The 10,178-nt window shown below is 36.9% G+C and overlaps 1 protein-coding gene across 2 annotated transcripts; it reads left to right on the top strand.

Annotated features, from left to right (window-relative positions):
* The first annotated feature begins 2,302 nt into the window (after positions 1-2,302).
* On the top strand, positions 2,303-5,811 carry LOC110823967 (alpha/beta-Hydrolases superfamily protein). Of its 2 annotated transcripts, XM_088213253.1 has the most exons (9): positions 2,305-2,708; positions 2,880-2,909; positions 3,077-3,206; positions 3,292-3,438; positions 3,566-3,696; positions 4,190-4,327; positions 4,915-5,013; positions 5,135-5,349; positions 5,505-5,811. In XM_088213253.1, exons 1-8 carry the CDS (start codon positions 2,397-2,399, stop codon positions 5,342-5,344), a joined length of 1,197 nt encoding a protein of 398 aa, XP_088069379.1. In that variant the 5' UTR covers positions 2,305-2,396; the 3' UTR covers positions 5,345-5,349; positions 5,505-5,811. The 2 variants fall into 2 exon arrangements, with proteins under 2 accessions (XP_088069380.1, XP_088069379.1); XM_088213254.1 differs by lacking the exon at positions 5,505-5,811 and having other exon boundaries at positions 2,303-2,708; positions 4,947-5,013; positions 5,135-5,253.
* Positions 5,812-10,178: the final 4,367 nt, after the last annotated feature.

The raw sequence follows: 10,178 nt of genomic DNA, 5'->3' as shown, positions 1-10,178 counted from the left end.
AGGAAATATTTAAGCACCCACGTGTAGCGGCGATCCTTATGGACCCACAGCAATATCGGTAGTGAAAATAAATATAATATGATGAAAATAAAGATGATAAGTAACCTTAGTTTGTGTGAGACGGTAATGAATTATTCGTTTTTTATTATGTTCCTATAATATCTTAATGTTGCATATGAATTGTGTTTGATAAGAAAATAGGTAATAAAATGGTTTCTATAAAAAGGAATGGTACAATCGCACTATAGTTATTTTTAATTAAAAATATGCTCAATAAGCTATTTTATGATTTTTCTACAACCCTTTGACTATTGTGTCGATGGTATGGTTTTTGGTATTCTTATTGAGTTAGTGTATCTCACTCATTTTTTATTATCATTTCATATCAAGACGATCAGAACCTACATCCCGAACAGTGAGAGATTAGCTATGACATTATTCTTTTTCGCGTTGTTAGATTTAAAATTGAGGTTAATTATTATTTGTAGTAGTTTTCTCGTTTTAAGTCTTAAATATTCCAGTAATCCCTATTTTGGTATTCTAAGTTAATGTGCAAGGAATCAACCTTGTAAACTGAAGATCTGTAATTCTCATGCGCAATGATAATTTCGGTATTATTGTATTATTACAATTAGATTAAATACTCGAAATCCTTATTAGGGGTTTCGGACTTTTACAGATCCATCCACATTTAATGTAATTGGCTTGTCAAGCACATAATTCTTGTAGATGGTGCACCAAGCTTTTAAAATAGCAGAAGATAACACATCATTCAACTAATTTAGTATTGTTATTTTTATTTATTTTAAAGAGACTTACCTCTTATTAAAAAAAATTCACAATTCTCCTAATTATACAAACACAATCTCTCTGGGATGACATGCCTAAAGCTAAACATATTCACCTAATTATATTATTTTGGAATGTTATACGCACTAGAAAAAGTATGAAGATGTTAGAATTAAGAACATGTAGTAAATAAATATTAGCTCCCATAATGTATTCCCAATGAGGAAGAAACCTTAGGTTTTATGTTTTTAACTTAAAATATCTTAAAAATAAGTCATTGCATTTGATGCAGTTTGTAGGGATTGTTTTAGCACATCCAGAAGAATCTTGAGAGCTCCTAACATCCCACCTAAAGGCATTTGCTAAAAATATTTATCTTAAAGATATGGATGACTTTAGATTGATCATGATGAGGAGGCTCCTATCATCGTTAGTATCATTGACGATAACAAATCATGGTGTCTAGAAAAATCAAATTCTTTCATCCTCCAAAAAGTTCAATAGCTTATAAAGAACTCTAGTGTACTTATTGACTAGCTTTAATAAGTTTATATAAAAAAAACGATACCCTTGAAAAAAAGTTCACTAGTAGATCAACTTATAATTTGATCCAACACCTGAAGCAACTCTAAAATGATCTTATTAACTAGACTTAGGTATGAAAAGCAAAAGAACAATATAAAAATAAAAATTTTCTATGGCTTTATTATGATGATTGTATACACTTAAATAAATTGAGATTTAGAAAGATGATGACTTATTTGGCTCGATGCATTAAATGCAATGACTCTAAGAAGACTCCTCTCTATATTTACATCATTGTCCTATCTCTTATGGTTTGAGTTTTCATCATTCTTCAGAGGATGTTGAATGATTTTTCAAACACAACCTATATGACTAATTTCACTAATATGTCAATAAAGATATTACATGGATGACTAGCTTAGATTATCAAACATTATACATCAAGTGCATATGGATCTTGCAAATTTCTTAAAACCAAGAATGATTGCAATAAAGAAATGAATATATTGAATCCAATATATTGCTTATAAAACTTAAAAATGGTAAAAAGTCAATGTTATAATATTAATTTCACTGCTTCGATTACTGACGATATTGATTTTTTTTTCTGAAATAATTTTGGCTACTAGCTTAAAGATTTCGCCAGAAATATTAACTATCAATTTTTTTTTATTATTATCTATATATTTAACTAAATAAAAACTATGATGTAATAAGATTTCATTTTTGACAATATTGTCATCTTCTTTTAATAGATAACTTTAGTTGCTAGCTTGAAAGATTCATGAAGAATATTTGCTATATTTTTTTTACTATCTATATCTATATCTTTAACTAAATAAAGTTGTTGATAACTTAGAGTTGATAGTTGTTTTTTTTTTTTTTGGGCAATTCGGGCAATTAAAAACAATTTCCGTAAATAAGGCACGTGCTCCACGCCGGTCGGTTGCAGAATTCCTTTTAAAAAAAGTTTTGCGCATGCAAATTGGCCGCTGACGCAATAAGAAAAAGAAACTGGGGGCCATTTCTCATTCATCCCCCCACAAAAGCTGCCCAGTGTCCGTCTTCTTCTTTTTCAGACCATGTACCTCGCCTTCCCCTCCAGATTCCGGTCACTGGACCTCTCTCTTCTCCTTTCCCGGAAACCGGGGCACCCCTTCTCAGACTGGAGAAAGTCCCGCCTATCTTCTGTTTCTCTTCCCGATCCACCCGCTTTCATGACCGAGAGGAGGTACCAACTCCCTCTCACGGCCAAGAAACGGCCTTTGATTGAAGGAGTGAGCGAGGAGTTGAATCTGATTGCTTCCCAAAATCTTGATTATGCTCCAGCTCGCAGACGTGTTCGATCGGCTTTCATTGATGTGCAGCAGCAGCTTGATCATTGCTTGTTCAAGGTCCGGTTAGTTTGATCCCTCTTGGTGTTAGCTAGGACTTAGCCGCTTCATTTTGGAACTTTTTAGCGCCGTGTTCGCTTTTATTTTGAATGTTCTGTTGTTTTTTACTTGACTGAGTATAAGGGGGGAAGTTACTAACTTTTTAATATATATATATATATTTAATGGTAGATGGCTCCTGCTGGGATCAGAACATTGGAGGTAAGCCATGCTGCTCTCTTTTCCTGTTCCTTAGAAGGTTTAATTTTCTTTGTACTTTATACTTCACTGTTACTCCAAAAAATGTGTGAATTCTATTTTTGAGAAGCTACTATCGAGATTCTAATTTTATAGATTGATGAATTTTCTTTTGCTTTGGGGTTGGTTAGTGGTACGAGATGAATTCAAGGGGAATGGAGATTTTCTGCAAATGCTGGATGCCGGAACTAGGCGTTGGAATTAAAGGTGTTGTGTGTTTTTGCCATGGCTATGGTGACACTTGCACTTTCTTCTTTGAAGGTTTGTCAAATGACAATAATAATTACGGAAGTGGGCAAACTATAAATCTTTCTCTATAATGTGTAAAAGGAGTTGGAAATTTCAGGTATTGCCAGGCAAATCGCTGCAGCTGGGTATGGAGTTTATGCAATGGACTATCCAGGTTTTGGTCTATCTGAAGGATTGCATGGTTACATCCCAAACTTCGATGAATTAGTCGATGATGTTATTGAACAATACACAAAAATCAAGGGTTTGATTTGCAGCTAACCTTTGCATTGATTGCTCTTTATCGGGGTTGTGTTTCCATGTTAAAGCTCATAGGTTATAGTAGAAAACAATGGCATTGTTCATTTGGACTTCTGTAATTTGTGTGGCAGAAAGACCTGAATCGAGAGGATTACCTCACTTTATATTGGGACAGTCAATGGGTGGAGCTGTTACTCTCAAAGTTCATCTGAAGGAACCACAGGGATGGGATGGGGTTGTGCTTGTAGCCCCAATGTGTAAAGTAAGGACATTCTTCTCTTCTCTGAGGCATAGTTTGAGAGAATCCACAATGATAGTGTCTGATAATTTTGAATTCTGGGTATCGCCAGCTAATATTCTTACTTTCATTCCCGTTTTTCTCCTTGCTTTCTTCTAGAAACGAATGGTTTTTACTACAAAATGTAAAATCTGCAATTTGTTTTGGTTCCAGGCTCAGTTGTATGATACCTTATCAATCTTAAATAAGCGATACCTGTTGATTTACTAGTCTGTAACATACCATTTGTGCACCTTCTGTTCTTGACTTCTTCATATCCTGCAAAAATTCAGTTGGTTCACTTTCTTCAATGGAGTATTAGAAAGATGATTACACTTTTATCCCCCTTAATTTAAATCCCTGCTCTGCCTGTCGTAGTCATTTAACTCAGAAAGGTGCAAGATTAAATTTTGGATCTGTACCAGTGTACTCTGTCAATTGACTATTTTATATTTGCTAACCTTGAATAGCTTCCAAGATTGCAGAAGAAGTGAAACCTCCAGCGGCAGTCTTGAAAGTGTTGACAGTTTTGTCTAAAGTCATGCCAAAAGCAAAGCTGCTACCAGAGAGAGACCTCGCCGAGCTGGCCTTCAGAGACCTGAGGAAAAGGAAAATGGTTAGCCTTCCATTCACTTACTGTAATTCATCTCTACATGTTTAATGTTCAAAAGGCTTTAACACCATACTTAGGTTTGGAAAGAAACTGTGTTGAAAATTCCCGATAGATAAACTGTCTTGGTAATAACTACAAAGGATAAAGATAGAGTTGTCTCTTTGATACAACTCTATCTTGCTTCCCTAAAGAAGCTTCTAAGCATGAGTATTTCATAATTACAAACACTTTTCTTTCAAATCATCTTTAGCGCCAGAAACTGCAGGTGAAGCCTAGGGATATAATAACAAATCCTGTTGTAGATAGTTCTTTTTTCCTTGTTTTCGACAAGGTATTGTATTGATTGTTATGTCAAACACCAAGATGATTCTATGAGGTTGTAATTCCAGTTAGAATGAATTTCAATCTTAAACATAATGAATATCGTTGTGGTATATCTGATCTATGGTAGAAGTGAGTGATGCACTGATGGAGGAACCTTTCTAATTGATAAGGCAGGAAGTTTGTTCTAATAATAAATCAGCAAATGCATTTAGATGTCATCTTTGAACAGAATTACAAATCATGTTGCGTTCTCCTTGTTATTATAGGCTGTTTACAATGTGATCTGCTACAATCACAGAATGCGACTGAAAACTGCGATGGAACTTTTGAAGGCCACTAGCGAGATTGAGTTGCAAGCTGAGAAGGTGAGTTTTTGGATACATTTAATCTTTTCCTTCATTATATACTGCCTAGAAAACATCTCTCTTTGGACTTGATGTTCAGATGGTTACGTTCCAGAAATTAAGCCAGTTAGTGGTTTTGCAGGTTTCATCACCATTACTTATTGTTCACGGAGCTGCAGATAAGGTAACTGATCCCTTGATTAGCCAGTTTCTTTATGAGAAAGCCTCCAGCAAGGACAAAACTATAAAACTCTATGAAAATGGTTACCATTGTATTCTGGAAGGGGAACCCGATAACACAATTTTTATGGTTCTCAACGATATAATCGCGTGGCTTGATTCCCGGTGCTAATGCAAGTAAGTTTGAATCTATTTACTAGTTCCTTGACTTCTCTCATAGTATTTTCTGCATGCTTCTTTATCTTCCATAACTCCCTTTGTTCTGCATTTTGTATACTTTCTTGTCCATTTGTTGAAACTCCCCTTAACTTGTTTGTTTTGGCTTGTGACAGTCCTTTCCAACTATTCAAAATTTTAGTTGATACCTTGCCAGAACTGGAACTCAGCTGTTATAAAGCAATGAACTGTTTCAGTCCGGGGATGTTGTCTTTACTTAGAGTAGTGAAGTTGATAATCCTCATCCATTGTCATTAGCATGATAAGAATTATAAGTTGGGATACGCGTGTATGGATACTATTCTGACTCTCGTTAATATAGAAATTGCTGTATCTTGTATTATATTTGTCAGTGAATTCCAGTATATATTGAGATGGTAATTTCCTATTTATAAAATCTGAACAGAATGTATTCAACTTAAAGATTTGTCATTTGGTTAATATAGAACTCTGGTTTGACTGAGCATTCAAATATAAGAATCCGATAATTAAGTCCCTATATGAAAATATTTTAAAATTTTTATTGTTTAAATTTATCTATATTTTTATATAAACATATATAGCTGGGTGTATATATATGATATTCCTCAAATATAAATATTTCTTTAAAAATAGTGAAACTAGTTTTTATTTGTTTCAAACTCATTTAATTTTTTTACTATCATTTTTAAATATTTTATGCTTAATTACTTTAATATATTTATGTTTGTACTTATTTCTGTAAATGAAAAAAAAAAAAGAAAATATTTGTTCACAAAATAAACCTTTAACTTTCATTTGGTCTCGATGTCAATCCTTTCTTGTGACAACCAAAAATATGAATTACTAAAGGTGTGTGTAACCTTGCTTTGACAACCCATTACTCTAGAGCATATATACTCAAATACATATATGTATATACAATAAGAATTCACAAAGCCTTTGTGGACATTGTAATATGAAATCTAAATACAAATATCAATGGGCGAAGACCAAGACCTAATTTAAGATGCACATGAATCACGTAGAGATGAATATAGAGTGGATATGACTGAAGATGTACTTAAGGTCACATGGATGAAATATGTAACATCCAAGAAATTCTTTTTTTATTTTTATTATTATTATTTTATTTTATTTTATTCTATATAAATATAAATAAGTATTAATAAAATTTAATTTAATTTAATTTATTTTAATAGAAATAATAATAATAATAAGGGGTAAATTATTTAGGGATTTAAATTAAAAGAATTTTGGGGAAAAAATGTGAAAATTTGGGTTCTGTGAGTATTTTTGAAAGAAAAATCGAAAACCGGGGATTAAAACGCAATTTAAAAAAAATGTACCACGTCATGTAACGGCCCCAGAAATTTAAAAAGGAAATGTATATAAAGAATATAAGTGCGGAAGCGAAATAAATTTCTGATTAATATCCCTTACACAATAACTTAAACGTACTAACAATACCGAAAATAAGTCATCTAAAGAAAAATACTGGAAATAAAAGACTATAAAAGAAACTAATAAACATCTAAGTATCTACTCGCCGTCTTCTTGTAGATCGGGCTCGGGAACCGAGTCCTCCTGATCTGAAATGGTTAAGTAATGAATGAGGTACACTAGCTCAGTAAAAACATCACACTATATCACTGTTACAGAAGTAAAGGTTTGTAGAAAAACAAAGACAACCAATAGAGCACAAGTTTCAAGTAAATTTATTTATCAATAATCAAACAATTTACCGTCCACTTACCTCAGTGGAATTTATAAAAACGACTCATGGAAACAGTAACATCATAAATATCATGAATTCATACATAATCTATATCATAGTACAGGTCATACTTTTATATTTCAATCATCAAGCAATAGTTATCCCCTTTTTATCAACCTACCAGTATCCGTGGGGATCCATAGGGGTCCCCACTACACGTGAACCATTTCTTTAACAAACTTAATTCTCATAGTCGTCCCCATACCCCGTCCGGTATGGGCCCCAAATAATAAAACCTCAATACCCCGTTCGGTATGAGGGTGAAGCAGGCCGTCCACATACCCCGTCCGGTACGAGGGTGAAGCGGGCCGTCCCCATACCCCGTCCGGCATGAGCGCCAAAATATTGAAAGTCTCTATACCCCGCCCAGTATGAGACAACGTTCCTGGTAGGGTTCCCTATGGACCCGGTCCGTCCCCCATCTCCCAGGATATCTAGTAAGGCTGTCAACTTATATATTTATCAATTCACATACCTTTTCTATTTTTTCCTTAGTTTTCCGTTTTTCACATAAATATGAATACTTAAACAAGTAACAAGCATCCAGCAAGACAAATATATCATCGAATTCACAAAATCAAGCCATAATGAAGTAAACAGTGATTCATGCATTCAAAATCATAAAATAAATAAATCAGATATCATACTGCATTTAGACTGTAAAATAAATCAAACAGGAACTAACAGATAAATATGTAAGGTTCGTGCTCCATTAGTGACCGTAATAATTATGTATATCTACTTAATTCATACAAATACAGTTTTATCATTTATTAGACTTTAACCCCGTGATAGGAAATAGGGTGATGGGTCCTTACCTGATTCGAAGTCGAAAATCAGATTTTTTTCACTGCACTTACAGGCAGTTCTTGGGTTCCCTGAATTTTCTCTCGGGAAACAAAATGCGCTTACGGTATCTACACATATCCCAAATAACTCAAAAATCATACTCAAGGCCTATTCGGTAAATTTCGAAATTCTGGCACGGCGGCTCCGCCGTGTTCCGGCGACGGCGCCGCTGCTTGCAACGGCAATCCGCCTCGGGTTGGCTGTTTCCGACCATTTTCGGCCGAATTCAATTAAACTTGCATTGGTTCCTGTGATAAAACACCCCTAGGGCTCTCGGTGGGCCGAAAAAATACTGAAAACTGAAACTTACCAGTGGTGGGGCTCTCTGGTACGGTGGCTCCTCCGGCTCGAATCGCGATTTGGTGTTTTGCTCCGGTTAACCTGTAGATGAAGGAACGGTGGTCACAATGGTATAAAAATTACATTGAATGAAAATTGGGAAGGGCCTTATCGGAGGCAAAAATCGAGAAAACCTGCGGCAGCACCGTTTTTCGGCCAATTGGCCGGTGTTTTAGCTCCGATTTGGCCACAAGTGGGTTTAGAATCGAATTCTGAGCCAAGGGGAGAATTTTTACCTCGTTTGGCGGCTGAAAAGTGATCCACTGCGGTGGCGGGTGGCAGCGGTCGGCTCCCCGGCAGCTGGGCTGTCTTCTCCAGCAAGGGCTCTGGTGGCTAGGGTTAGGGTTTGGGTGTAAATGAGATTATTTATAACCTTTCACTTTTAATCTGAGCCGTTGATCGCGATTCAATCTTGACCGTCTGTGCAGTACAATCTGGGTCGTCCGTGCACGTTTTTTATCTAGGTCGTCTGTGCGCGCGGGAACGGATCTCAGCTGTTCGATCGCGCGCACGCAGATCACCCACGTGGCTCCCTTCTGCGTGGCCTCCCGCATCAGCGTCTCTGCCACGCAGCGCGTCCTGGTTGGCCGAGGCTGTTGACCGGGCAGCTGACGTGGCGCAATTTTTCTAAATTGTGTTTTGACCCCCCATTTTTAAACTTTCTTTTAAAAATACCCCAAAACCCAAATTTTCACCTTTTTTTCTCAAAATTGCTTTCAATTAAATCCCTAAAATAATTTTACCCCTTATTATTATTATTATTATTATTATTTCTATTTAATTAAATTAAACTAAATTAAAACCATATAAAAATTCATATATTCATATAAAAATTACAAAAAAAATCAAAATAAAATAATACTAATAATAATAATAATAATAATTGGCGTGTTACACGTCAGCTGCCCGATCAGCAGCCCCGGCCAACCAGGATGCGCCAGGTAGCAGAGACGCTAACGGGGGAGGCCATGAGGAAGGGAGCCACGTTGGCGATCTGCGTGCGCGCGATCGAACGGCTGAGATCCGTTCCCGCGCGCACAGATGACCCAAATAAAAAATATGCACGGACGGCCCAGATTGCATCGCGCACGGACAGTCCAGATTGAATCGCGTACGGACGGTCCAGATTGAATCGCGATGAATGACCCAGATTCATTCCCTATTTAATCAAGATCAGACGGTCCAGATTAAAAGCAATAGACTGCTGAGATCAAAAGTAGATGGGTATAAATAACCTCATCCGCACCCAGACCTAAACCCTAGCCGCCAAAGCCCCTCACCGGAGAAGAGAGCCCAGCCACCAGGGAGCCAACCACCGCCACCCACCACCACCCACCGCCGTACCGGAGCAATTTTCGGCCGCCAAATGAGGTAAAAATTCTACTCTTTGCTCAGAATTCGATTCTAAACCCAGCTATAGACAAATTGGAGTGAAAGCACCGGCCAATTGGCCGGAAAATGCCGCCGAAGTTCAGCGGCACTACCGTAGGGATCTCGGTTTTTACCTCCAATAAGGCCCTTTTCGATTTCCGTTTAATGTGACTTTTCCACTTTTGTGATTACCGTTTCCTCCTCTACAGGTTAACCAGAGCAAAATACCCAACTGCGACGTGAGCTGGAGGAGCCACCGTACTGGAGAGCCCCGCTGCCGGTAAGTTTCAATTTTTCACATTTTTTCAGCCCACTGATGGCCCTAGGTGTGTTTTCTCACAGGAACCGATGCAAGTTTGGCTGAATTCGGCCGAAAACAGCCAACCCGAGGCGGATCGTCGCCTCGAGCGGCAGTGCCATCGCCAGAGCACGGCGGAGCCACGTGCCAGAATTCTAAAATTGGCCGAGTAGGCCC

Source organism: Carica papaya, chromosome 2 (genome assembly GCF_054855325.1).
Source record: "Carica papaya isolate Zhongbai chromosome 2, ASM5485532v1, whole genome shotgun sequence".
In the NCBI taxonomy this organism is placed as follows: Eukaryota; Viridiplantae; Streptophyta; class Magnoliopsida; order Brassicales; family Caricaceae; genus Carica; species Carica papaya.
Note: the sequence above shows the minus strand (reverse complement) of the source record. Positions and strands in the feature narration are given on the sequence as shown.

What these genes read in the sequence shown, in the direction of transcription:
- LOC110823967 (XM_088213253.1), top strand. Translation starts at nt 2,397, where the DNA reads ATGTACCTCGCCTTCCCCTCCAGATTCCGGTCACTGGACCTCTCTCTT. An exon ending in TTGCACTTTCTTCTTTGAAG is followed by an intron (nt 3,207 to 3,291) that starts GTTTGTCAAATG and finishes TGGAAATTTCAG; the next exon opens with GTATTGCCAGGCAAATCGCT. An exon ending in TTGAGTTGCAAGCTGAGAAG is followed by an intron (nt 5,014 to 5,134) that starts GTGAGTTTTTGG and finishes GTGGTTTTGCAG; the next exon opens with GTTTCATCACCATTACTTAT.